The 27,707-nt window shown below is 53.2% G+C and overlaps 2 protein-coding genes across 2 annotated transcripts in view; one reads left to right on the forward strand and one right to left on the reverse strand.

Annotated features, from left to right (window-relative positions):
- Positions 1-134: 134 nt before the first annotated feature.
- On the forward strand, positions 135-5,384 carry RHBDD3 (rhomboid domain containing 3). Its single transcript, XM_082853811.1, has 6 exons — positions 135-253; positions 2,283-2,472; positions 3,165-3,548; positions 4,479-4,641; positions 4,728-5,015; positions 5,103-5,384. The coding sequence occupies exons 2-6, from the start codon at positions 2,325-2,327 to the stop codon at positions 5,278-5,280; spliced, it is 1,161 nt and encodes a 386-aa protein (XP_082709937.1). The 5' UTR covers positions 135-253; positions 2,283-2,324; the 3' UTR covers positions 5,281-5,384.
- A 1,830-nt stretch (positions 5,385-7,214) lies between these two features.
- EMID1 (EMI domain containing 1) overlaps positions 7,215-27,707 on the reverse strand; it is a gene marked incomplete at both ends in the record, with an annotated part of 40,510 nt that continues 20,017 nt past the window's right edge. The window contains 8 exons of the mRNA XM_082852666.1: positions 7,215-7,339; positions 11,579-11,663; positions 16,944-16,988; positions 25,136-25,180; positions 25,283-25,345; positions 25,845-25,897; positions 26,030-26,119; positions 27,395-27,532. Of these exons, the coding sequence (XP_082708792.1) occupies positions 7,215-7,339; positions 11,579-11,663; positions 16,944-16,988; positions 25,136-25,180; positions 25,283-25,345; positions 25,845-25,897; positions 26,030-26,119; positions 27,395-27,532 (644 nt within the window). The remainder of the gene's footprint in view (positions 7,340-11,578; positions 11,664-16,943; positions 16,989-25,135; positions 25,181-25,282; positions 25,346-25,844; positions 25,898-26,029; positions 26,120-27,394; positions 27,533-27,707) is intronic.

Consider the following 27,707-nt stretch of genomic DNA (forward strand, 5'->3'; position numbering starts at 1 on the left):
GAGTCGGCCTTGGAGGGAAACGGAGGCCGGCGGGAGGGCTGGGGGAAGGGACCGGGGCCTAGAACAACTGCTGACTAATCGGCGGGCGGCGGCGGAGGAGGAGGGGGTGGCCTGCCGACCGGTCGGCCCGGGTCACGCGCCCGAGGGCGAGCAGAATGGGCTCGGGGCGCTCGGGTGTCGGCGGGAAGCTAGAGTACGGACTCCCAGCCAAGGGCTCCACTCAGCCTTATGGGGGCGGGGGGCGCGCTGTGCTGTGAGTACCCCAGACACGTGGCCCGGTCCGCGGGGGAGGGGCCCAAGGCCGGTGGGCTGGATGGGAGGCCCCGAACGTAGCGCCCGGCCCGAGAGCCCCCCAGTAACCGTCGAGGTTGAGAAGACCCTTTAATCACCTCTCATCCAACATCCTTGTTTTTACAGAAGGGGAAACTGAGGCCCAAGGACTTGGGGTACTTTTCCTAAAGTCACAAAGCTGAGCCCCACCCACAGCCTGGGACCCCCACCCCCACCCCCCCACACACTCTCCATCACCCGGAAGAATTGTTCCCGTCCTGTCTTCACATTCTGTCCTCCCGCCTTCCCAGTAAGGTAGGCAGGGCCTGATGCTGCACAGCCCCGTTTTATAGATAAAGTGACTGCGACCTGGGGCGTTCAGATCCCAGTTCTGCTGGTCCATGGGCAAGTCTCTCACTGTTGCTAAAGTACACGGGGTGGGGGGGCGGGATGGTTGTGAAGGTGCAGGAGAAGGCTGGCAGTGGGTGCCTTGGCTCCCCGCAAGGCTTGCACCTGCCTGACTTCTTGGACTCAACCCAGTCTCCCTAGGCAGATGCCCAGGCCCAGCGAAGGGCAGGGCTCACCAAATCCTTCAGCGGGACCTGGAGCAAAGCTAGTGTCTTTCTTTCAGTGAAGACACATAAAGCACGAGCTGTGTGCTAGGAGCACCCTGGGGAACTTGACCATGAGTAGGAGGAGCACCCCTCCTCCCAGAGTTCAGACCACCTGCCTAGAGAAAAACAGGCCAAGCGGTGCTCACTGGATAGGGTAGGCTCCAAGATGTGGAGGGACCAGAGGAGGGGAAGGGAACCTTTGAGCTGGGCTTCAGTGGGTGAATAGGAGTTTGCTGTTAGAGAGATGAAGGGAAGGACGTCGCAGGCAGAGGAGTTTCCTATATTTTTCCTGCAGGAAACTGCCGGGTGGGTTTTGATGCCAAGGATGCCCATGACAAGGGAGCAGATGAAGCAGCCTTCTTGTCTCTGGGATTTTGCTTCCTGCCCTATAAAATCAGCTCAGTGGGAGTCCTGAGACAGGCTAGGGTACAGGAGTGAGGAGATTCCAGCAGGGCCTAGAGGACAGGCTGGATGTGAGGAGGGAGAATGGGAGAGAAAGCCTTGCCTCATGGGCAGGAAATTGGCACATTTGAGGGCTGGAGCAGCTGCTTCCATGTTCAGGCTTCCCCTTGTTGGGGACAGCCAGGATGGCTACAGTTTATCCAGCAGGAGCTGTGGGACTGCCTGAGTCCATTCCTTTTTCTCATTCTATGAGGAATGGATTTTCTTAATCCCCAATTTACAGATGAGGAAGGAGAGGCTCCAGATTTGCCCAGGGAGAGATAACAGCAGGAAGAAGTGGACTGGATACTGAAACCTTTCTGTGAAAGGGAGGGTAGGGTCAGAGGGGCTGTGGTTGGGGCTTGAGGAAGAGGACGTCTCTGTCCAGTGTCACTGTGTGCACTCAGGGTGTGAGACTCCTGTTGCCTCTCCTCCAACCCTTCTGCTCCACCCCCTCCCTAATCTGTCTGCCCTTTGGCTGGCCTTACCCCCTCTGTCAAGGGCAGCTCAGGCCACCTGGAGCTCTAAGTCAGTGGAGGGGAGGAGGGAGGGAGGAAGGTAGCTGGTCTGTAGCCTGAGGGAAGAGGGAGGCAGAGGAAAGCTGGAGATGGCTCTGAATTTGCCCTGGGGGGCTGCACAAATCCAAAAAATTTTGGGAGTCCAGGGCTCCCGTTCAACTTCCCATTCCCTGTGCTTCCCACTCCAGGCCCCTTTCCAGGGCCCATCAGGGCTCAGGGACCTTTTGGCCTGGCCTCTTCCCATCCTCACACATCAGTGGGATGGCAAGATGGCTAAACACATGGTTAGGCTCTGAGGTCCTCTATGGCCAAGTTGCTGCACCCACCTCTCCAGCCTCAGTTTTTATTTCTGTAAAATGGTACTGTTGGTATGGTAGCCGAAAGGAAGTCAGATAAAAGCTGCAATAATAACTTGTTATTGTTTTTCCTTTACCCCTAGCACACAGCCCCAAGACCACCTTTGATCACCTTCAGACAAGCTATGCATGCCAGAGGTCCCCCTGGCCTACTGACCCCGGCGCTGCCTCTCGCCTCCTCTGTCCTGATGCTGCTCATGAGCGGCCTGTGGCTGCTGGGAGCTGGCCCCAGCCTTGTCCTGGCCCCAGAGCTGCTGCTGGACCCTTGGCAGGGTGAGGGCCGGCCACATGGGCCTTGGAGGAGGCAGGAGACTTGCTGTAGGGCCTGAGACCAGTTGGCAGGAGCAGCATGCATCCTGCAGTTGTCAGGCAAGGACAGGACCCAGGGCCCTGGGGAAGGTCAGCCTTGGATGGGAGCATGCCCAGCTCAACTACAGCCAAGAAGGGAGGGCCGAGGACCTGGGCAGAGGGGCCAGCACAGGGGTGGGAGCCTGTGAGTAGGAATTCTTTTCAGACGGCTCCCCTTTCGGGTGGCTTTCCCTTAAAATAAACTAAGACTTTCAGCTAAGCCCAAGAACAGGAAGGAGGCACTAGGGGTTTGAAGAGTGACCCCAGCTGAACACCTGTTTCCCAAGAATGACAGCTTCCATTTACATTTGAGGAACCCAAATGATGCTCACAGAAGTGAAGTGACTTATCCATGGTTGGTTGTTCTTAAGAAGACCGAGTGTTGGGTCTGGCTTGTTCTACTTAAAGCAGCAGGGGGCCGGTCACAGTGTTTGGAAGCCCTTGGTCCCCACCACCAGTGATTAAACTACTGGCAGTGGGCAGACTTTGGCTCCCGGGGAGGGGGTGCTGGCTTAGTGGGCGGCCCTGGCGGAGGGTGTTTCCCCATCTGGCACACCGGGGCCAGCCTTGGGGGTTAGGGCCACTAACCTGGCACATAAGCCCATTCTCTCTCCCAGCGCACCGGCTGCTGACACATGCCCTGGGCCACAAGGCCCTCCCAGGGCTGCTGCTGAGCCTGCTGCTCCTGCCCACGCTGGGCTGGCGGCAGGAGTGCCACCTGGGCACACTGCGGTTCCTGCATGCCTCCACCCTCCTTGCCCTGGCCTCCGGGCTGATGGCTGTGCTGCTGGCAGGCCTCGGGGTGTCCCGTGCAGCCGGGGGCTGTGGATACATGCCTGTCCACCTGGCCATGCTGGCGGGGCAGGGTTACAACCCTAGACGGCCCCGTGGGGCACTGGCACCACGGCTCCTGCCGTGGCTGCTGCTCGCCCTGACACCACTGCTCAGCTCCGAGCCGCCCTTCCTGCAGCTCTTCTGTGGCCTCCTGGCTGGCCTGGCCTGTATCCTTTGCCTGGGCCCAGGGCTAATGTGGACGTGTGGGTTCTGTGGCTGGGCCCCCAGGGTGCCTGGGAAGGAATTGGCACAAGAGGTCGGGCCCCCACATTCACACACATCCCAGGAGCGTCTCCAAGTCCTCCTCTCTCCTGCCTCTGGGCTGGGAACTGGGGGCTTGTGGCCATGTAGAGGTACCAATTACAATTTAAAGGAGAGCCTGGGAGCTGAGGGGCCCAAGGAGGCACTTAATCTGGACGTCCCAGTGGAGGTGGGTCTATGCCGAGACCATGCAGAAGGAGGGGTTCAGGTGACGAGAAGTGGAAAAGGAAAGCACGGGCCTGGCAGACAGTACAGAGGGTGTTAAGGACCAGGGTGAGCGTGAGCCTGCGGCTCTCCTGGCACCAAAAGGGGGAACGACCTGCGGCCGGTGGTGCAGGTGTGTTAAACAGGCTTTTGCTCCAAAGATGCTTAATGCCTGTCGGGGACAACAGTGCAGTCAGAGGGAACAGTGGGTACAGGCTGACCCTGGAGTCGTTTAGGATTGGGGACACCCGGCTGAATCCTGGAGAGGGGAGCATGTCGCCCTGGCTGGGGCAGGGCCCAGGGGTGGGCCTGGGGTCACAGGCCTGAGCAGGCCAGCAACAGGCCTCAGGGGACAGCGGGCAGGGGGCAGCTGAATGGGGATGAGACAGGTTTTGGGATGAGGCACATCTGGCTCTGCCTCTCATTGGCTGGGTAGCTTCAGGCAGGGGCCCTTTTCCCTCTCTGAGCCTCCACTGCTGACGAGGGTGATGACACCTCCCTGGCAGGGCCACAGTGAGGAGACAGGAGGGAATTCCCATCACACACTTGGCACGGGGCCTGGCATGTGGCGCAGGCTCACCCCTGGCTGAATGTGGTTTTCCTTGACCCGCCGCCCTGCCCTGGGCAGACAGACGCGGCTGGGGCCTTCCGGTGGCTGGAGATCTCTGAGCAGCGGCTGCAGGCACTGCAGGAGGGTGTCCTGTGCAGGGCCCTGGCGGGGTGCTGGCCGCTCCAGCTCCTTCCCACCCCAGGTGGCCTGGCTGAGCTGCCTGTCACCCATCCTGCCGGAGTGAGGTGAGGGTGATGCTGAGGACACTGGCCCCGGTGGTAGAAGCCATGCCGGTGGCTGGCAGTCAGGCCTTCTGCTTCTGCCCCTCCAGGCCGCCCACCCCTGGACCGCCTTACATGGCCTCCCCTAGCCTCTGGCCCCTCAGAGAAGGCTCAGCCCCGCTCCCGCCAGGCCTGGGGCCTATGCAGCCGCTCTGGGAGGGCTCCTCAGAGGTGGGACTGGCCTGGTCTGGGCCCAGCTTCCCCTCAGGGACCCCGCTGTGGGCAGCCCTAGACGAGCAGATGCTGCAGAAGGGGATCCAGGCCTCACTCCTTGAGGGGCCAGTCCAGGGTCCCGAGAGCCCACTCCGGCTGTCTAAGTCCTCCGTCTCCTCCCTGCGGTAAGGTGGGGTAAGTAGGGGTGGGGTCCCCTGGTGTGGGGGCTGGAAGCGGCCCTGACACTCCCTCCCTGTCCCCCCTTCCCACAGGCTGCAGCAACTGGAGCGCATGGGCTTCCCCACGGAGCAGGCGGTGGTGGCCCTGGCAGCCACAAGCCGTGTGGAGGGTGCCGTGTCACTGCTGGTCGGCGGGGATGTGGGCACCGAGGCGCTGGTGACTCAGGGGAGGGGTGGGCCCACCCACCCTGAGGGTCCTGGGCCCCCCTAGCACAGGCAGGCTCTCAGGTGAGAAGCCTGGCCTGTGGGTGGGAAGTCAGAGCCCAGCCCTGTCTGCTGAGAGTCAGGGTGGGTTCAGAGGAGGCCCCCCAGCATCCTGCCCTGGTACTGTTTAGAATAAAAACCAGTTCACTTTTCAACCTGGACCTCCTTGGAGGCAGCAGTTGTGTCTGACTCTTCTACATTAGCATCAGGGGGATGAATGAATGAATGAAAGAATGAACGAGCAGTGAATGAACAGCCGACTGCAGGAGAGCAGCTCCCTGATGTCCAGAGACACAGTGTTACTGAGCTTCCGCCTCAGGGTCTTTGTTGGGCTGGACCCTCTGCCAAGGAGCATTTATCATCTGTTTCCCAGCTAATTTCTACCCATCCTCAGGTCTTGGCCTACACGGAGACCTTCTTCCAGGAAGCCTTCCCTGATTCGCCAGGAACAGCATCCCTTCACTGCCCACAGCCCCCTGTGTCCCTGCTGGACAAGGGCCAGTTCAGTGCGACAAGGGCCAGAGCCCCAGGGCAGGCTCTGAGGCTGGTGGCTGGGCCCTGCGGTGGGGGGGGGGGGGGGGGGCGGGGGCAGGAAGCAATGTGGGCGTGCTGTGGGGGAGAAGCTTCCTCAGCTTTGTAGAAGCAGCTCCTCCCTCCTGGCCCCTCTCAGTCCTTGCCCCCTCCCAGGGAGGGGAGGTGTAGCCAAAGCCTAGAGGACAGAGGGTGGGGCATGGGTGTGAGTCACCGATGGGAACTCTGCAAGGCAGAGGGGCCGGGAAGCTGGACTTTGAGGGGCAGTACAGGGGGCTGTAGGCCCCGGATTGGCCTGTGCTCTGGTCACCCGTGAGGCTGTACCCCAGGCCAGGGCCAGAGTGGAGGGGCCACAGAGACCGACCCTGCTATTGGTCACCAGCCAGGGGCCAGAAACAGACTGGGAAACCTGAGGACTACACCATCAGCCTCATTTTACAGGTGAGGAAACAGGCTCAGAGAAGGGAAGCTGCCCTGAGGTCTGGTAGCTCCTGCTGGACACCTGGCCAGGGGGTGGGGATGGCCTGAGCCTCTGTTCTGCTCACCTACCCCCATTCCCCAGCTGCCCAGGTGATGGCCAGGGGAGCCCTGGCCTCACAGTTGTGCTTTGCAGGTGGATAGTGAAGGCCACTGAGAAGAAAGGCTGCTGGCCCTGCCCGGCTGCCCCTCATCTAAGCACACACTGAGACCAGGCCGGTGGGCAGTGAGGCTGGGGGCCTTTATTGGCCAATACACATCTACCTCCTGGTGTCTGTCACAAGCCGTTGTGGGAGCAGGTTGCCCCTCCCTCTCCATGCCCCCTCCGCCTGGGACATGAGAAGGACTGAGGGTTCAGGGGTCAGAACTGAGACAAGGAGCCCTGAATGTCCAGTCAGATCAGGTAGCTTGACCTCAGGGTCAGGAACCCAGCACCAGAAAACAAAGAGACGAGGGGTACAGGTGGGCCCCCCAGGTTTGGCTGGGGAGTGGGGAGGTGAGACTGCCCGCTCTCATCATCCCTGGGTGTGCTGAGGGCCGGGCAGAGCCCCAGCTTCCAAATCCCTCAGTTGCTTGGGGCCTGGATGGCCAGGCGGTTGATGAGAAGACAGAAGCTCCAAACCTGCCGCCCCTCCCCACAGGCCTGCATCACCCCATTTCACAGAGGGAAACTGAGGCCCACGGCCCTGAGCAAAGCCTCACCTCTTGCCTGGACCACACCTCCCTCTCAGGCTCCAGTCCCGGCTCAGCCTCATAGGAGGCAGATGCGCACGGGCTGCCAGGACCAAGACATGCCCACCCCAAAGGCCTAGGTGGCAGAAGGGACCCTGAGGATATTAATAAATACGGATGGCGGACCTTGGAGGCAGCTGGCCAAGTCCAGGCTGGGAAGGGAAGCCTGGCCTGGCCCTCACCAAGGGGCCACCACCACACTCAGTCTCTCTCGTTTCGGCTCCTGGGGGCCACGATCCGGTAGCTGGTGGCGTGTCCTCCCCTCTTGCCCCGCAAGAGGCTGGGGGTGCCCGTGCCGGCAGGGTCTGCCCCTGACCCCTCTGGTTCTGTGGGAGGGAAGGAAAGAGGCCGGGTTAGTGACGTCTGTGTGAGGTGCCCACCTTCCCTTGGCCCTCTGAGGGGGTGGGGGGTGGGGCTCTGCCCAAGTCTAAGAGGCAGAGGTGTGGGAAAGAAGGGGGTCTGCAAAGCTGGTTAGTGCCCCTCCCCGCAGGAGTTATTAGCCCCTAACCCAACTAGAACACTCAGGGCCTCTATTTGATTTTCTCTGTCAAGTGGGGATCAATGAACCCACCATGTTTCTGAAATGCTTAGCATGTAGCAGATGCTCCATAAACAGTATAGCTCTTTTCTTCGTTAACATATCTTGGAGCAGAGGTGTGCCCTGAATCATTCCCATTTCAGAGCTGGGTAAACTAAGGCCAGGCATCAGCCTCACTCTTCCTCTCTTTTCAGGTTAGGCCACCTGTAGTGGGGAAGGGTTTAGGAAGGCCAGGCTCTGCCACTGACCTACCGTGTGGCTTTGGACCTCTGTCAGGGCCTCAGCTGTCTCATCTCTAAAACCAGGGGGACAGTTCCAGATACAGAGGCCCTGGCCAACTCCAGTAATTACTGAAGTTAGTTTCGATTTAGCTATGGTGAGATATGCCCCAACCTGCAAATAAGCTGGCCCCCAAGAGTAAAACCGGATAATTGGCATTCTTCCCACCTGGAAAACTACTCAACCTTTAAAATGCAGATCAGGACCTACCTCTTCCAGGAAGCCTTATGTAACTATCACCTCAGTCCCTCTCAACGTTAAATGAGGGGTTAGGCAGCTCGGAAGGATGGGCTGTTTTTCCAGGGGGAGGGCCCCAGGATGGAGGACTTGGCTGAGCCTTCGAAACACTGTTCACAGGAGAGACACTTTGACTCTGGTGAGCACCAGCTTCCCACTGAAGGCAATGCCAGGGAGGGAGCTATACCCTCATACTCATAACTGTCTAGCACTCTGACCCTGTGTCTCATACACCTCTGGGCTGAGATTTGGCGCCCTTGGGGCAGACAGGTATCTGCAATCACAGCCAAGGAACATTTCATGCCCTAAAACAGGGAGCATAGGAGGAGGGTAGCTCAAAGCTCAGGTTCCAACATCAGCTCAGGCCAAGTCCTGGCCCTATCATGTCCCAGTTATGTGGCCTTGGGCAAGTCCCAGAACCTTTAAGCCTCATCTGGAATGTGGGATGACACTCCTGTTGTCACACCCTTGCAGAGTGTTCAATGTGACCAAGAGTGGAAAGTGGTTTTCACAGTAAATGTTGGATTATTATGGTCACTAGGTTGGTGTGTTTTCGACCCAGGGCTCCTGCAGGTCTGGTCACTGTGAATCAGTCATGAGATGCTGTTCTGACATGATCAAATTCAGGGCTTTGGTTTCCCCCAGGCCCCACTCAGTGCCTAGCAAAGCAGAGGGGTCAGGGAACCTTTGCCGATGGAGCCCAAAGAGCTGGCGCTTCAGAGACCTGACCTAGGGCGGACCCCTGGCCTCACCACTACTATCCCTATGTCCCGGGGGAGTCACACGAGCCCTCTGAACCTGTGTTTCTTCATCTGTGAAGTGGGCACAGTGTCGCCCACCGAGAAAGCTTGTTGCAAGGACTGGAGATGATGGATGTAAATTTCCCGGCCCAGGTGGACTGGATGTGTGACAGCTGTTACTATTATCATCATTATTGATTATAATCTAAACATGAGCCCCATCTGGGTCTTTTGTTAGCACCTGCTGTGTATGATGGGCCAATGGGGAAGGCTCCATCTCCTCTACTCCCCTCCTCCTGGCCACACTGCCAGGTGCCTGGCACTTCCTCCCTGGGCTGCTGAAGACAGAGCCAGCTGAGGGGGGCGGAGCACAGATCCAAGGCCACAGTGTGTCCCTTCTGGCTCCCCTCCCAATCCTCCTGAGAGGGGAGTCGGGGGACACCTGACAAGGAGCTGAGCGCCTGGGATTTGGTCCTTGGTCCTTCCTCTGGGAGAGGGGAGGAGGTCTGGGAGATGGTCTGAGTTTTCACAAGTTGGGGAAGCCCTGTGGCATGGCGAGAGCAGCTTTGGAAGCAAAAGCCACACACCTTCCCACTTCTAGGCCTTTGTCCCCATGGGGGCTGCCCTCCCACCACTTCCTACTGGCACACTCGTAGGGACCTTCTATGACTAACGCAAGGGTCCCATCTTCCAGGAAGGCTTCTCCTCACACACATCCTTTGGTGCTCCTGTACCCCATGGCCCTCATCTCTATAGATGCTGAGGATTGCCCACCACCCAATGGGCAGCTCCCCAAGGTGGGTACCCTGAGATCTGCCTCAGACCCAGCCTGCAGTAGGTGTGCCCTACAGTTTTGCCAAATGAAGGAGGCTTGGCTCTAACCTTGGCTCTCCTTCCTGCTGGGGGCCTCAATTTCCCCATCTGTAAAATAGATGGGAGGTTGGACATTATGTCTGAGGCTGTGTGCACTGATGCGCTAGGACTGGGCTGAGAGATGGGGCAGCTGGGAGAAGGGCTGGGGCCTCTTCACGGGTAGGTGAGGAACGGGGTGGCCGATCCCTGACTCTCTCCAGGGCCAGCCACAGGCTCCAGTTTAACGTGGAGAGACCTCCTTAGGCCCACTATGACAGCCAGGTGGTGTCTAACCTCCTTCCATGCCTCCCTGACCTACCTTCGAGGACCTTCTCAAATGGGGCCCTACCAGATCTTCTAGCCTCTGTTCTCACCCTCAGCAACCTCACGGAACTGTCCCTCTAGGTTCTCTCTGGTCTCCTGGCTTTTGTCCATGCTGTTCCTCTGCCTGTTCACTTGCCCCCGATCCTTGCCTTTCAGGTCTCCACTTAGATGCCTCCTCCTCCAGGAAGCCCTCCTGAGATGCCCTCTACCACCCCCCCCAGCCTGCATCAGGAGCACTTGTGGGCTTTGGTGGCCACTTGTATTCACTCCACTGTGGTATTCCTCACCCTAGGTTTAATGCCCAGTTCCAGGGCTTCCCCCCAGCACCCTAAGCTCCATGAGAGCAGGACCCTGTCTGTCTTATCTGTTGGAGCCTGTGTCAGCGAGGTACCTGGCACAGAGCAGGTGCTCATTCACTCAAGAACTAGTTACCAGAACCTCCTCTGTGCCAGACACCGTCTGCTGGCCGGATGGAAGGGCTGAAGAGTGGCTGTCTACTAGTCTGGATCCAGTATTGGGAGGTGCCTTCTGTGTCCCCAGGCCCTTCCCAGGCCCTTCCTGGCAGGGGCTGCCCCTGCCTGCCCACCCTGCCATTACCTGGCCAGATGATGGCTTCCAGCAGGGTGACCCGTCTGGCCAGGAGCTCCAGCTGAGCCTGCTGCTGCAGGAAGCTCTGTAAGCTAGGAGCCTGATGGGAGATCGAGAAGAGCAGACGGTGCGTGTCCGGCCTCCAGGGGCTGGGCTGGGCACCGAGGGTGGGGGGCGGGGCCAGTTCCTTCTGGCTTCCGGGCAGGAGCCTGGGCGTGAGTCTCTGTTGGGACCTTGGCTGCTCCTTCTAAGTGGGGATGGGGCTCACTTGTCTCCTCAAGTGACCAGATGGGTGGAGAACTGGTGGGTGAATGCCTGGGGGAGGGTCTCTCAGGCCACTAAAGGGGGACCCTGGGGCCAGGATGGCCTGCCCAGTGAGAGCCTCTGGGGTCAGAACTGGTGGGTGGTACATTACCCAGAGTCCCCTGGGACCTGAGCCTGGCTCTGTCACCCACAGTCCCCTGCACTTCTGGAGTCTAGCCCCATGACCTGTTGTCCTGTGGGCCTGCAGACTGGCTCTGTTCCCCACAATTTCTCTTGAGCTGAGGCCTGACTGGGGTCTGGATTCATTACCCATAATCCTCCTGGGGGCCTGGGCTCTGACGTTATTACCCACAACCCCCTGCACTGTTACAGTCTGGCTCTGTTACCCACAGTCCCCTGCAGTTCTGGAGTTTGGCTCCATTGCCCATAATTCCTTTCAGACTTGAAATCTGTCACCTCTGGTTCCCCTGCAGGCCTGAAAACCACATTACCCACAATGTCTGGAGCCCCAGGTCTTACCACAGGGGTGGGGGCCTGGGTTTCTAGGGCCCCCCCCTTCACCCATGGACAAGGGACCAGTCATTGAGAGATGGGTGGTCTTGACCTTTCAGGTCTCCACCTGGAGAAGGGCAGGTACCTTATCCAGCCTCTTGACTGGACCCAGGCAGCTCCACCCTGGAGGGCCTGGGGAAGCCTGGCAAGCGGGGGCTGGGCTGTCTGTCCGTCTGTCTGTCTCTACTCACCATAGAGCCCAATCATTGTTTCCAAGATTAAAACCCTCTCAGCTAAAATCTTCAAAGCCTCGCGTAGTTGGTGCAACCCCTCCCCCTGTGGAGGAAAGAGACAGATGCAGCCGTGAAGGGGGCAAGGGAGGGGGCCCTGCAAAGCTTGTTGGAGGCCCATGCCCCACCCTGGACATGCACCTGCAGCTCCACACCACCTGCCACAGCCCAGGGCCCACGGACAGCAGGGACAAGACCAGGAGAGGATGGGAGGGGGCCAAGGCAGGCAGAAGCAACCTCCTCAGTAGGATCCCACCCAGCTGGCTGCTCTTTCCTCACACCCCTGCAAATCCTGCTGCACTGAGGGCGGGAGGAGGCCAGTCTGCAGGGGCAGCACTGCTGTCCCAGAGCCTGCCACAGAACCTGCCCAGACACTGCCGCAGAGCCCCGGCCCCTCCTCCATCTCTGTTGCCTGAAACCAGTTGGTCTCACATCATCTGCATGATTCCTGCCACATCCCTGGGCCACTTGTACTCTTCTTTACTTAACAGTCTTTAAACTGACTCAATTTTGCCTTAAATACTGTATTTGTCTCACCCTAATTAACTCCATTGGTGGGATCAGGCTACTTACCGATATCCTTCCCACTCATGTCCAAATGAACATGTAAGAGTAAAATCAGAAAATGTTTGTGTGGCATCGCTGTTGGGAAGCCAGGCTTAAAATGCCGGCAAAGCTGAAGTTCAGGCCCAGGTGCCCCTGCCCCAGCCCTTTTGAGCCCATCCCTCCCTGGGCTCTGACTACTCCAGGTCCATGTGCTGCACATCCCGGAGCCCAGCCCTCAGTCCCACCCTCTCTTCTCAGCTGAGTCTTCAGCACCCAGGTCCGGGGATGCGGCAGCGGCCCTTAGACCCCTCCCCTAGGCCTCCCTGTTCTGGGGTCTCCTGTCTCAAGTGGTGCCGGTGCTGGCCAGGGACCGCCAGCTGGCCCTCACCTTCACTTCTTCCCAGTGTCTGTCTGTCTGTCCTTTCCTCCCCCAGCATAGGGTCCGCGGTCTTGCCGAAACTCCACACTCCCTCACTCCTTCCTCTTTCCTAGTCCAGACTAAAGCTATTTCTGGAATGTAGATATCTTAATTCTGACAGAGCACCAGGATAGCAATAGAACTATTCCCGCCCTGACACATCTGGGAGTCTCTCAGAGTGCTTCACTTAGTACAGATTAAATGAAGGGATGAGGTATAATATGCATCTTGGTACAATTACTACCTTCAAGGAAGCTGTTCCCACAAAAACATCTAACAATCAAGAGTCCTCCCAACATGTCTGTTCTGAGCGAGCCCACTGTGGCCATGCTGAGACTGTCCCTTATGATCTGGCTGTCCTGTCCACATCACATGGATGGGGCCACTGACTGGCCATTGGGCCTGGGGGTCACCGGGTCACACTAAAGTAATCTCTCTTCAAGTATTACACCCATCTAAACATGGATGACCTTCAAAAATTACATTAAGCCACTGCCAGCATCGACAATGGGACAAGCTAATGTCATAAGCCTCCTGATGAGATGCAATAAGAGGGCACCACATCCCCAGTTAGTGCACCTGCCAAGCGTATTTAACCTGCATCTCATCACGAGGGAACAGTCAGACAAATCTAGACAGTGGGACAGTCACAGAATGACAAAGTCAAGAGAAAGAAGAAAAGGGCAGGGGGCCTATTTTACATGAAAAGAACCTAGAGGGCTTCCCTGGTGGCGCAGTGGTTGAGAGTCCGCCTGCCAATGCAGGGGACACGGGTTTGTACCCCAGTCCGGGAAGATCCCACATGCCGCGGAGAGGCTGGGCCCGTGAGCCATGGCCGCTGAGCCTGCGCGTCCGGAGCCTGTGCTCCGCAACGGGAGAGGCCACAACAGTGAGAGGTCCGCGTACCGCAAAAAAAAAAAAAAAAAAAAAAAAGAACCTAGAGATGTGACAACCAAATGCAACACATGAATCTTGATTGATCTTGTTTTTTTTTTAAACTAGCTACAAAAGGCATTTTGGGGACAATGGGTAAAATTTATATATAAGCTGTATATTAAGTGGCATCATTTCACTGAATTAATGTCAGCTTTCTCAGGTGTGACAGTGTTACTGTGGCTCTTTGGGAGAATGTCCATATTCTATCAAGACACATGCTGATGTGTTAGGGGAGATGTGGATGAGGTCTGCAACTTCCTTTCAAATGGATTAGAAAAAAAAGATCTATAGATATATAAAGAGCGAAAGAACAAAGGCAGCAAAATACTAATAATTGGTCAGTCTAGAAGAAGGGTACAAGGATAGTCATTGTAGCAAATTTTCTATATATTTGAAAATTTTCGAAGTAAAAATATGGGGGAAAATGCCAAAAAAATATTCTGTGTGGGTGGCCTGCTGCTTGCACCAATGACGTCCCAGTGCCCTCCAATCCTGGTCTTAGTGTCCAGGGCCTGTTGGACACCCCCACTCGGCTGTCATGTAGACATTCCCCGTTCTCCATGGAGAAAACTCAGCAGGCCAGCTTCTCCTGGCTCTCTTCTCTCTTTTACTATTGTAAACATCTCCCTTAACTTCTCGCTCCCCCCTCCATAGCCAGACAAGCACCCAAGTGTCTCTCAGCTCCATTGACATCTGTCCCTCTTCACTGTCCCCCTTCCAGTTCCGGCCCCCACAGCCTCTTGCCAGGGTGACCAGGACAGCCTCCTGTCTAGTCTCTCTTTCTGCTCCCTTCTCCCATCCTTTCTCCACATGGCAATCAGAGGGATCTTTTGCAAACAAAAATCTGACCATGTCACTTCCCTACTTATAAATATTTCAATGACTCCCCACTGCCCATAGAACAAAGTTCTAATTCCTCAGCATGGCCTCTCAAGTCCTAAAAGCCTCTATGACCTCTGTCTCACTCCTTACCTGTCACACTCTGTCACTCCAAGTATTTGCAGCTCCTCAAACACCCTGGGCCCACTCTTGCCCCAGGGCCTTTGCATGTGATGTTTCCTCTCCTCTGCGTGAACACCCTTTGCCAGGCTTCGGCCTGGGTCTCCTTATCCAAGAAGATGCTAAATCTACCCCTCCACAATCATAGCTGAGCTCCCCCTGTCCTGTCACTGCTGGTTACTGGTCTGTTTCCCCCCACCCCACTGTGACCACCCTGAGGATGGGAACTGTGTCCAAATCACATCTATGTCCACAGTGCCCAGCCTGGGGCCTGGCACCCACCAAGGAGGCGCTTGGGGAAAGTTAGCTGGCTCCTCCAGTCCTGGGAGCTGAAAAGCCTGGGCTTCAGTTCAAGCTCTGCCAACAATTCACTCTGTGGAGCTGGGCCTCAGTTTTTCCTGTCTGAATAAGGGGTATGAGCTTTGGTCTCGATGGGCCAGCTGAGCCCCGTCACTCCCAGGCAGTGCCTGCACTGCATCCTCATGACCACTGGGTGTCAATGCTGAGCCACAGCCAGGTCAGTGGCTCCAAAAGCTTCACTAAGTGGGGGTTGGTAGGTGGAGTGTGTATAGGAGCCCTCAGGCCTCTTCCCCACACAGACCTCATCCCCACCTGCCCCCAACAGAGCTGTTCCCCCAGCCCCCAAAGCCTCATGCAGCCCCCAGCCCAGCGGGTCCCCTCCCAGGCAGGCGGCAAGCAGGGGCAGAAGTGCAGGTGGGTAAGTGGAAAGCAGGTGGATGGGCAGGGGCCCTGCTACCTCTTGTGAGGGCCCCTCCCACAGGTGGTCCTGAGTTTGAAGTCTGTTCTGGGAGAGTTCAGGCATCTGCTCTCCTGTTGGGACCCCCATATAGGGATGGGGCTGCCCAGCCTAATTCAGCCTTCATCCCACCTCTCCCACCTCCTCTGGGCAGGGTGAAAAATGTGTTTCCAAATGAAAGGTCTCTGGGAGAGGCCAGTGAAGGGGCCTAGAGGCGGCAGAGGGCTGGGATCACATGGGTCTAGCTGACCCCCAGCCCAGCTCATGCCTAAGCAGGCAGTATGCTTAAGAGGCTCTGGAGCCACTAGTGGGTAGAGAGTGGGTAAGGGAGTGGGGTGGCAGTGAGGGGCTGGGAGAGGCTTGCCCGAGAGGTAGCAGGACCCCAAAAGTCATGGAAAGACATGGGGGAGGGCTCGTGCAGGGTGGGGGGCTCCCACGGCTGTATCTATCACTGACCCCACAATCAGGAGCAGAGAGGGCAGGGCAGGCGCTGGGTGCTTCCCATGTCTTCATTAACTAATGCCTGCCAGGAAGTAGGGCGTCCCAGCCAGACTGCACCAGGGAGAGGGGTGGACGAGGGAGGGAGGCACAATACCAGCCTCCAAAAGAACTCCCCAGTTGCCTCTCCTGTCTGCCCCCATCCCATCCAGTTTTCCAAATGTGTCCTATATCAGTGATGGTTTCCAGGTCCCTGCACCGTGGGGCTTTTAGTCCTCCCCCCATGTCTCCTGGGTGGGTGATTTCTAGGCCCTGAAATTCATTCACTGCAAGTCTCTCTCGTGATGTGAAGGTTCTAGGATCCCACATGTGGTTTCTAGGTCCCCTTTCCCATTTATTCTATGTCTGCTGTGTATGTGACAGTTTCTAGACCTCCCTTCCCAGCCTTCATGGGCTTCCTTTGTGTACAGTGGTTTCCAGATCCCCCATCTCATTTTCCATGGTTTTCTGGTGCGTATGGCAGTTTCTAGGCCTCTCCTCCCACTCCTCATGGGTCTCCTGTGTATGTGATGTTGTCTGGGACCTCATGTTAATTATAGGTCTTTTGGGTACAATGGATCTAGGTCCCCTGACCTCATTTACCATGTACAACGTGTCCATGGTGGTTTCCAGGTCTCCCTTCCTGTGATTCACGGATTCCTATGTGTATGGTGGTGTCTAGTGCCCTGTCCCTTTTACCGAAGCGCTCCTGTGTACCTCAGCGTTTCTACAACTCCCTTCCTCTGCTGCATGGCTCTCCTAAGGCCTCCTGTCCCGTTCTTCTGTGTGGATATTGTTTTCATGCTTCCCTTTCTTTTGCAGACAGGGGAGCAGAAGCCAAAGCCCTTGCTGGGAGGGGGCTATGGAGGCAGGGGATGCAGTCTGGACTGGGTCAGCCCAAACTGCCCAGGAGGAACTGGCAGGGTCACCCTGGCCTGGAAAGGCCGCAGAAGGAAGGCAGAGATACGGATAAAGACAGAGGCAAAGAATGTAGGGTCTGCTGATACGGCTGGCCCTGCCCACTGGGGAGGGACAGGATAGGGGAGGACGCTGGGGCTGAGAACTGGCAAGGCTCCCCACTTGGAGACCAGGTTGCAAAGGGGATCTGGATGGGGTGCCCCCACCCCCAAATAATCTCCTGAGTGTCCAGGGCGGGGAGGCAGCGGGAGGGCAGTGCTGGGCTAGTGGCTTACCCAGTGGCTCTTCTCACCAGGGTCTCCTTTGGGGCCAGGTTCTCCCTGCAAGGAGAGAGAGGTAGGAACAGTGAGAGAGGCGAGGATAGAGAGAGGAAGAGAGGCTGAGCAAGGGTGAGACAGAGAGTAGCTCGTTTGGGCGAGATAAAAATGCAAAAAAACAACTGTTTGAAGGCAATGGAAAGTGATAAAGAGCAGCCAGTAACTGAAGGATATCTGACCTTAGAAAGAAGGGAACTGCACTGGGTAACATCAGTATATTTATGGCTTTTCCTCTGAGGGCTCATCCCAACCCCCTCTGCCTGGCAAACAGCTCAAGCAGCAAGCTTTAGTCTTATTGGCCTGAGGAATCAGAGGTCGGGGTCAAGACTGACAAAGAAGGAGGAAACGGAGGGGAAATGCTGGAAAGCAGGGAGCCACAGTAGGGGAGCAAAATCTGTATAAATACTCCACTCTAATCCTTGGATGGTCCGTGAAATGCCCATGCTAAAGTCACAGAGCTGAGTTGGAGCCACACCATAGAGCAAAACTCAACACTCTTCAGAGGAAGACTGTCTTCACTATATTGTCTATATTGTCCAGGATGCAATACAAAATTATTAGACATGTGAAGAAATGGAAAAATGTGACCCATATGCAAGAGAAAAATCAGTTAGTAGAAACAGACCCATAACCAACCCAGGTACTGGGATTACCAGACATGGAGATTAAAATACCTGTGACAACTATGTTAACGGATACAGTGGAGGGACTTCCCTGGTGGTCCAGTTGTAAAGAAGCCACCTTCCAATGCAAGGGATGTGGGACAACTAAGCCTGCATGCCACAACTACTGAGCTCGCGTGCCTCAACTAGAGAGCCTGCACGCTGCAAACTACAGAGCCCATGCACCCCAGAGGCAGCATGCCACAACTAGAGAAGAGAAAACCCGCATGCCACAACTAGAGAAGAGAAAACCCGCACACCACAACTAGAATCGCGCGCACTGCAGTGAAAAGCCCACGTGCCACAACAAAACTCCCACGTGCCTCAGTGAAGAGCCCGCCTGCCACAACTAAGACCCACGCAGCCAAAAATAAAAAATTGAATCTAGTGGAATTGATACAATGGGTGATGAGATGGGGAATTTCAGGAGGGATGTGAAAATTATGAAAAGAGAATCAAATGGAAATCCTGGAAATAAAAATGATAATACTAGAAATAAAAAATTAATTAGCTGGGATTAATTGAAGATGTGCCATAACAGAAGAAAGAATCAACTAACTTGACAGGTCAATGCAATAATTCTAAGTGAAGCACAGAGAGAAGAAAGATTTTTAAAAAAATTAACAGAGGGCTTCCCTGGTGGCGCAGTGGTTGAGAGTCTGCCTGCCGATGCAGGGGACATGGGTTCGTGCCCCGGTCCGGGAAGATTCCACATGCCGCGGAGCGGCTGGGCCCGTGAGCCATGGCCGCTGAGCCTGCGCGTCCGGAGCCTGTGCTCCACAACGGGAGAGGCCACAACAGTGAGAGAGGCCTGCTTACCGCAAAAAAAAAAAAAAAAAAATTAACAGAGCCTCAGACTTCCCTGGTGGCACAGTGGTTAAGAATCCGCCTGCCAATGCAGGGGACATGGGTTCAAGCCCTGGTCCAGGAAGATCCCACATGCCGCGGAGCAACTAAGCCCGTGCACCACAACTACTGAGCCCGCACTCTAGAGCCTACGAGCCACAACTAGTGAGCCTGTGTGCCACAACTACTGAAGCCCACGCACCTAGAGCCCATCCTCCGCAACAAGAGAAGCCACGGCAATGAGAAGCCTGCGCACTGCAACAAATAGTAGCTCCCGCTCGCTGCATCTAGAGAAAAGCCTGCACGGAGCAACAAAGACCCAAATGCAACCAAAAATAAAATAAAATAAATAAAATAAATTAATTTTTTAACAAAAGTGGGAGTAGCTATATTAATTTCAGACAGAGCACACTTCAGAGCAAGGAAAGTTATCACGGACATAGAGGGGTCAGCATTCCATGAAGGCATAACAATCCTTAATGTGTATGCACTTTACAACGGAGCATCAAAATATGTGAGGCCAAATCCGACAGAACTGCAAAGAGAAATATATGAATCCGCCAATGCCATTAATCAACCAGATAAAATTGACATCTATAGACCACTTTATCCAACAACAGCAGATTACACATTCTTCTCAAGCTCACATGGAACATTCACCAAGATAGACCACATTCTGGCCCATAAAATATAACTCAACAAATTAAAAAGAATAAAAATCATACAATGTATGCTCTTAGACCACAAGAGAATTAAACTAGAAATCCCTAACAAAAAGATAACTGGAGGGAATTCCCTGGCGGTCCAGTGGTCAGGACTCCAAGCTTCCATTGCAGGGGGCATGGGTTCGATCCCGGGTCGGGGAATTAAGATCCCACAAGCCGCGAGGCACAGCCCCCCTCACAAAAAAGGATAACTGGAAACTCCCCCAATACTTGGAGATTAAACAAAAGACTTCTAAATAACAGGTGGACCAAAGAACAAATCTCAAGAGAAATTTTAAAATACTCTGAACTACATGAAAATAAAAATGCAGGGCTTCCCTGGTGGCGCAGTGGTTGAGAGTCCGCCTGCCGATGCAGGGGACACGGGTTCGTGCCCTGGTCTGGGAGGATCCCACATGCCGCGGAGCGGCTGGGCCCGTGAGCCATGGCTGCTGAGCCTGCGCGTCCGGAGCCTGTGCTCCGCAACGGGAGAGGCCACAACAGTGAGAGGCCCGCGTACCGCAAAAAAATAAAAAATAAAAAAAAAGAAAAAGAAAATAAAAATGCAACTTAGCAAAATTTGTGGGAGATGGTGAAAGCAGTGCTTAGAGGGAACTTAGTATAAATCTACACTAGTCAAGACAGTGTGGTATTGGCTAAAGAATAGTCAAATAGATTAATGGAACAGAATAGAGAGCCCAGAAATAGACCCACATAAATGTAGTTGACTTTTCTTTGACAAAGGAGCAAAGGCAATACAATGGAGCAAAGGTAGTGTTTTCCACAAATGATGCTGGAACAACTGGACATCTAAATGCAAAAACATGAATCTAGACACAGACCTCATACTCTTCACAAAAATTAACTCAAAATATATCACAGACCTAAATGTAAAATGCAAAACTATAAAATTCGTAGAAGATAACATAGGAGATGGGCTTCCCTGGTGGCGCAGTGGTTGAGAGTCCGCCTGCCGATGCAGGGGACACGGGTTCGTGCCCTGGTCCGGGAAGATCCCACATGCCGCGGAGCGGCTGGGCCCGTGAGCCATGGCTGCTGGGCCTGCGCGTCTGGAGCCTGTGCTCCGCAACGGGAGAGGCCACAACAGTGAGAGGCCCGCATACCGCAAAAAAAAAAAAGATAACATAGGAGAAAACCTTGATGACCTTGGGTTTAATGATGACTTTTTAGATACAACGCCAGAAGCACAATCCATGAAAGAAATCATTGATAAGCTGGACTTCATTAAAATTACAAACTTCTGCTCTGCAAAAGTGAATGTCAAGAGAATTAGAAGACAAGTTATAGACTCGGAGAAAATATTTGCAAAAGATACATCTGATAAAGGTGTACAAAGGTGTATCTCTGTATATGCAAAATATACAAAGAACTCTTAAACTTCAACAAGAAGAAAACAAACAACCCAATTTAAAAAGCTTTTGCACAGGAAAGGAAATGTCATCAACAAAATGAAAAGGCGACCTATGAAATCGTAAAAGATATTTGCAAGCCACATGTCCAATAAGGAGTTAATATCCAAAATATATAAGGAACTTATACAACTCAATAGCAAAACCCCCAAATAAGCCAATTAAAAAATGGGCTAAGGACCTGAATAGACATTTTTGCAAAGAAGATATACAAATGGCCAATAGGTATGTGAAAAGATGCTCAACATCACTAGTCATCAGGAATATGCAAATCAAAACCACAACTTGAGCTATCACTTCATACCTGTTAGGATGTCTGTTATCAAAAAGATGAGAGATAACAAATGGTGGTGAGAATGTGGAAAAAGGGGAACACTTGTATACTGCTGGTGGAAATGTAAACTGGTACAGCCATTAGGGAAAACAGTATGGAGATTCCTCAAGAAATTAAACATAGAACTACTGTGTGATCCAGCAATCCCACTTCTGGTTATCTATCCAAAGGAAAGGAAATCACTGTCTTGAAGAGGTATGTTCATTGCAGCATTATTCATGATAGCCAAGATATGGAAAGAACCTGTGTCCATTGATTGATGAACAGATAAATACTACGTGGGTTATACACACACACACAGGAATATTATTCAGCCTTAAAAAAGAAGGAAATCCTGCCATTTGTGACCACATGGATGAATCTGGAGGGCATTATGCTAAGTGAAATAAGCCAGACAGAGAAAGACAACTACCGTGTGGTATCACTTATACGTGGAATGCGGAAAAAAAAAAAAAAAAGAAAAGAAAAGTTGAACTCAGAGAAACAGTAGAACGGTAGAACGGTGGTTGCCAGGGACTGGGTTGTGGGGAGGGAAGGAATGGAGAAAGGTTGGTAAAAGGGTACAAACTTTCAGTTATAAGATGACTAAGTTCTTTTTTTTTCTCTTTTGGCTGCATCGTGCAGCTTGAGGGATCTTAGCTCCCCGACCAGGGACTGAACCCATGGCAGTGAAAGTGCCAAGTCCTAACCACTAGACTGCCAGTGAACTCCCAGATGACTAAGTTCTAATCTAAGGATCTAAGATATAGTATGGTGACCATAGTTTCTTACAAAAACTTACAAAAAAGTTTATCAAACTAAACATACTCTTACCATATGATCCAGCAATTGCACTCATTGGCATTTAACCAAATTAATTGAAAAGTTATGTCCACACAAAGACCTACACTTGGATATTTATAGCAGCTTTATTCACTATTGCCAAAACTTGGAAGCAACCAAGATGTCCTTCAGTAGGTGAATGGATAAATGAACTGTGGTACATACAATGGAATATTATTCAAAAAAAAAAGGGCTATCAAGCCATGAAGAGACACGCTGGAATCTTAAATGTGTATTACTAAGTGAAAAAGGCCAATCTGAAAAGGCTACATACTGTATTATTCCAGCCTTATGACATTCTGGAAAAAGCAAAAATGTGGAGACAGTTAAAAGATCAGGGGTTAGAAGGGAGAGAGGGACGAATAAGCAGAGCACAGAGGATTTTTAGGGCAGTGAAATATTCTATATGATACTACAATGGTGTATACATGTCATTATACATCTATTAATACTCATAGAATGTACAACACCAAGAATGAATCCTAATGTAAACTATGGACTTTGGGGGATAATGACATGACAATGTGGGTTCATCAATTGTATCAAATGCACCACTGTGATGTGAGATGTCGATGGTGGGGTAGGCTATCCACGTGTGGGGACACGGAGTATATGAGAATTCTCTGTACTTTCTACTCAATTTTGCTATGAACTCAAAAAATGCTGTAAAAAAGAATTTTATTCATTAAACAAAACCACCAACGAAAAACACAACCCAGCAACCTTACAGATCCGGGAATCTCAGCCAACCCAAAGCAGGATAAACACAAAGAAAATCACAGCCATCCACATCATGATCAATCTGATGAAAACCAAGGGTAAAGAGAAAGTCTTAAATGCCAAAGGAAAAAGAGACATATTATGTACAGGGGAAAAACAATAAGAATGACAGTCAGTTTCTCATGAGAAATTGTAATTGTCTACATAAGCCAGAGGACCACGGAACAACATCTTTAAAGTAATAAAGGGGGATAAAACTGCCAACCTATCATTTTATATCCAGTGAAAACATCTTTCAAAAATTAAGGTTAAATACAGTTTGAGATAACAAAAGCAGTGAGGATTTGTTGCCAGCAGACCCACACCACAAAAAAGGCTAAAGGATGTTCTTTAGGCTCAAGAGAGATGATACTATATGAAAATCTGGATCTACAGGAAGGTATAAAGAGTATAGAAATGATAAATACATCATGAGATGTAAAAGACTATTTTTCTTTGTTTTTTAAACTTCTTTAAAAGTCAACTGTTTAAAGCAATAACAACAATGTATTGAGGATTTATAACAAATACAGAAGTAAAATATATGATGGCAATAGCACAAGGACAGAAGGGAATGGATTATACTGTTGTAACGTTCTTATGTATACATGAAGAGGTATAATACTAATTCAAGTAAAAGGATGCATATTGTTATCCTTAGAGCAACCATGAAAAAAGTAACACAAAGAGGTATAGTGAAAAAGTCATTAGTAGAGACAACACAGAACAATTCTCAATCCAAAAGAAGGTAGGGGATCTAAAAAAAAAGGTACAAATGAACTTATTTACAAAGCAGAAATAGAGTCACAGATGTAGAAAACAAACTTATGGTTAACAGGGAGGAAAGGGGGGAGGAGGGATAAATTGGGACATTGGGATTGACATATACACACTACTGTATATAAAATAGATAACTAATAAGGACCTACTGTATAGCACAGGGAACTCTACTCAATACTCTGTAATGACCTATATGGGAAAAGAGCAGGTATTTGTATATGTATAACCGATTCACTTTGCTGTACACCTGAAACACAACATTGTAAATCAACTATACTCCAATAAAATTTTTTTAAAAATCTAAAATAAAAAAAAAAGAAGGCAGGAAAAGAAGGGGAGAGAAAGAAATAAAGGAGACATTGGGGTAAACAGAACACAAATAGCCAGATAGTTGACTTAAACAGAACCATATCAATAATAATATACATCACTAAATGTAAATGGAGGGACTTCCCTGGTGGCACAGTGGTTAAGACTCCATGTTCCCTTGGGCTTCCCTGGTGGCGCAGTGGTTGAGAGTCCACCTGCCGATGCAGGGGAGACGGGTTCGTGCCCCGGTCCGGGAAGATCCCACATGCCGCGGAGCGGCTGGGCCCGTGAGCCATGGCCGCTGAGCCTGTGCGTCTGGAGGCTGTGCGTCCGGAGCCTGTGCTCCACAACGGGAGAGGCCACAGCAGTGAGAGGCCCGCGTATCGCAAAAAACAAAAAACAAAAAAAAAGACTCCATGCTCCCAATGCAGGGGGCCCGGGTTCGATCCTTGCTCAGGGAAATAGATCCCACATGCATGCTGCAACTAAGAGTTCACATGCTACAACTAAGGAGACCACGAACTGCAACTAAGGAGCCTGCGAGCTGCAACTAAGGAGCTTGCCTGCTGCAACTAAGACCCATTGCAACCAAATAAATAAATAAATGTAAATGGGGAATTCCCTGGTGGTCCAGTGGTTAGGACTCCATGCTTTCACTGCCGAGGGTGCGGGTTCAATCCCTTTTTGGGGAGCTAAGATCCTGCAAGCTGGGCAGTGTGGCCAAAAAAAAAAAAAAAAAATGTAAATGAACTCAATAGTTAGGCTGTTTAAAAAAAAAAAGCAAGACTCAAATATGTCTTTTTTCTTTTTTTGGCCACACCACGCAGAATGCAGGATCCCAGTTCCCTGACCAGGGCTCGAACCCATGTCCCCTGCATTGGCAGGTGGATTCTTAACCACTGCACCACCAGGGAAGCCCAAGACGCACTTTTAATAGAAAGACAAACAAGTTGAAAGTAAAAGGATTGGAAAAGATATATCACGCAAACACCAAGCATAAGAAAGCTGGTGTGGCTATTTTAATATCAAACAAAATAGAATTCAAGACAAGAAGTATTACCAGAGAGAAAGATATTCATTTCATACAGATAAAAGGACCAAGAAGTCATTAACATCTTGAATGTGTATGCACCTAATAACAAAGCTTCAAAATACATGGAGCAAAAACTGACCAAACTAGAGCGAGAAACAGACAAATCTACAGTCATAGTTGGAGAGATGGAGAAAGAGAGAAATACAAAGAGTCAGAGAGATGGAGACACAGAGGGAAGATAGAGGAAGGCAAACAGGTACAGAGACACAGAGCGAGAGCGAGGGAGATGGAGGCAGCCTGATCCTAAGAGGCTGATGGAACCCTGAGACAGGGGGTGAGAAAGGAGACGGAGCTTGCACTGGACCAGACAGGGAGGGACAGGGGCTCTGGCCATAGGAGATGGAGCCATAGCAGGGGTCTGGGTCTGTGGGATCCTGGAGGGGGTGCTGCAGGGTGGGCAGCATCACTTACCTGCTGCCCCATGGAGCCCTGGGGGCCAGGCTCCCCACGCAGTCCCTGTAGGAGGGAGGAGAAGAATGGAGTGCGCTGTCAGAGGGTCTGACCCAGGGTGCCCAGGACTCCCCAGAATCCTCCACCCAGGGCCACCTCAATACTCACTCTCTCGCCCTTCTCTCCTGGGTGGCCGGAGATTCCTTTGGGTCCAGTGGGGCCTGGGGGTCCCTGAGCAACAAGACAGGGCCTCAGCCTTGTGCTGGGGCAGGGTAGAGGGGGCAGGGACTTAGGGGGCAGAGGGGTAGGGAAGGGCACCCCAGCTTGCCCTGGGCTTCTGGGCCCTTCACCACACACCCAATGCCTAGCACACAACAGGAAGTGCATACAGCTCAGTGTTCAGAGCGATGGCCCTGGAGTCAGACAGTCCCTGCATTGATCTGGAAGCTGCCATGTGCTGGCCACAGCCCTAGGGCAAGAATCTCCACCTTTCTTGGCCTTAGGTGATAACAATACTTGCTTCTTGTTACATGGACTGAATAAGAAGATTTATGGAAAGTATTTTGCACATTAAGTGCTCCATAAATGCTTGAATGAATGAATGAAAGGATGGATGGATGGGTGGTTGAGTGGGTGGGTGGGTGGATAGGTGAGTGGATGGATGGGTTGGGTGCAGGGGGGTGGGTGGATGGACGGACAGAAGAGTGGGAGTACTTGGAGAAATACTCACTATATGTCCAGGATTCCCAGGGATGCCCATGGGACCAGGAGGTCCAGGAGGACCTGGAATAAGACATGATGCCCTCAACAGTACAATGCCAGGAAGTCCACCATCAGCTCCCTCCTGATAGCCAGCCCTAGTCTCTCTGCCATCCCTCAACCCTGCCCCTTACCCTAGACCTGGACTCAACTTACCCATGGGTCCTGGGGGGCCTGGGGGCCCAGTCGGTCCCTGGGGCCAGTAGCTGCTGGTCTCAGTGAAGGTGTTGGACAGAAATGGGTCCCCTGGGGGAGGAAAGATGAGTGAGCAGGGCTGGGCTGGGCAGGGCAGAGTGGGGCAGTCAGTTTTTTTGTTTTGTTTGTTTGTTTCTAGTACACGGGCCTCTCACTGCTGCGGCCTCTCCCGTGGAGCACAGGCTCCGGACGCACAGGCTCAGAGGCCATGTCTCATGGGCCTAGCCGCTCCGCGGCATGTGGGATCTTCCCAGACCAGGGCACGAACCTGTGTCCCCTGCCTCCGCAGGCGGACTCTCAACCACTGCACCACCAGGGAAGCCCGGGCAGTCAGTTTTAACCTGTCACTTCTGCCAAGCCAGCTTTGACTGCCCTGTGGGACAGCCTGCAGCATGGCTGGGGCCACCAGGCACCCACTCCAAGGGTGGGGAGTCAGGAGACTGTTGGCCATGCAGGACCAGGAAGCAGGGAGACACTGCCAGAGTCTAGCCAGTGACATCCAGCAAGTGTCTACCCTGCTGAGCCTGTACTGTCACGTGCCTAATGGGAATAGTAATAAAAGTTACCATTTTTGACACTTACTTTGTGCCAAGCTTCTGTGCATGGGTGTCATACAGATAAGGAAACTGAGGCTCTGAGATGGAGAATGTTTTGTTGTTGTTGTTGTTTTTTGGCAACACCCCGCCACACGTGGGATCTTGGTTCCCTGAGCAGGGATCGAACCCGTGCCCCCTGCATTGGAAGGGCAGAGTCTTAACCACTGAACCGCCAGGGAAGTCCCTTGGAGAGGGAGAATGAATGAATGGTGCCTGGTCACGCACCAAAGGTATGATGCAGATGGGGTTGAACCTGGCATTCCAAGCGCTGACCTCTGGCAGCGCGCGTGCAAGTCAGGCTTTGCAGAAGGTGAAGGATGCGCGTCAGGGCCCAGCTGGGCGGAAGGGGCAGGGCCTCTCTGAGCACAGAGGCAGGGCTGTGGCCTTGGGAGTTCAGGGCTCACGTCCTGCTGCTAGGCCTTGAGCTTCCCCGTGCTCTGAGGGCTGGATCCCGGCCAGCTCCAAGGCTTGGTGGGAGGGCCTGATGCTGGTGGTTCCCAGCACAGGCTCTGGAGGGTTCGTGGATCTGAAGCCGGCCCCCCTGTGCCCTGGCTGTGTGATCTCCCCTCTCTGGCCCTCAGTTTTCCTCATCAGTGACAACAGCGCCCACTGGAGGATCAGGTGACTTATGGCCCAAGGCCAAGCCTGGTATACAGAAGGTGCCTGGCAGATGGTCATGCCAGCCTCACCCCACCACCACCTGGACCTGCTGTGACCCCAAGGGACTCACCATGCTGGGAGATCCGGGCGTAGGGTGGTCCAAGTGGGGCTGGGGGGCCAGGAGGCCCTGGGGGGCCTGGAGGTCCCCTCTCTCCAGGGGTGCCCGCAGCTCCAGCCTGGCCAGGGCTCCCTGGGGGGCCCTGCGGACCTGCAATGGAACCAGGGGGTTTGGTGGGTGTGCAAGAGGCAGGGAGGCCCAGGGTGGCCCAGGGATGAGGCAGCCAGGGGCAGCAGGTACGAGATGGCTCCAGAGGCCACAGGCCAGACTCCCTCCCTGGCCGTCTGTGAGGGGGATGAACACAGCCCTCCCCTGGGGCTTCAGG

This window comes from Leucopleurus acutus (assembly GCF_964270905.1).
Source record: "Leucopleurus acutus genome assembly, chromosome: 13".
Taxonomy (NCBI): Eukaryota; Metazoa; Chordata; class Mammalia; order Artiodactyla; family Delphinidae; genus Leucopleurus; species Leucopleurus acutus.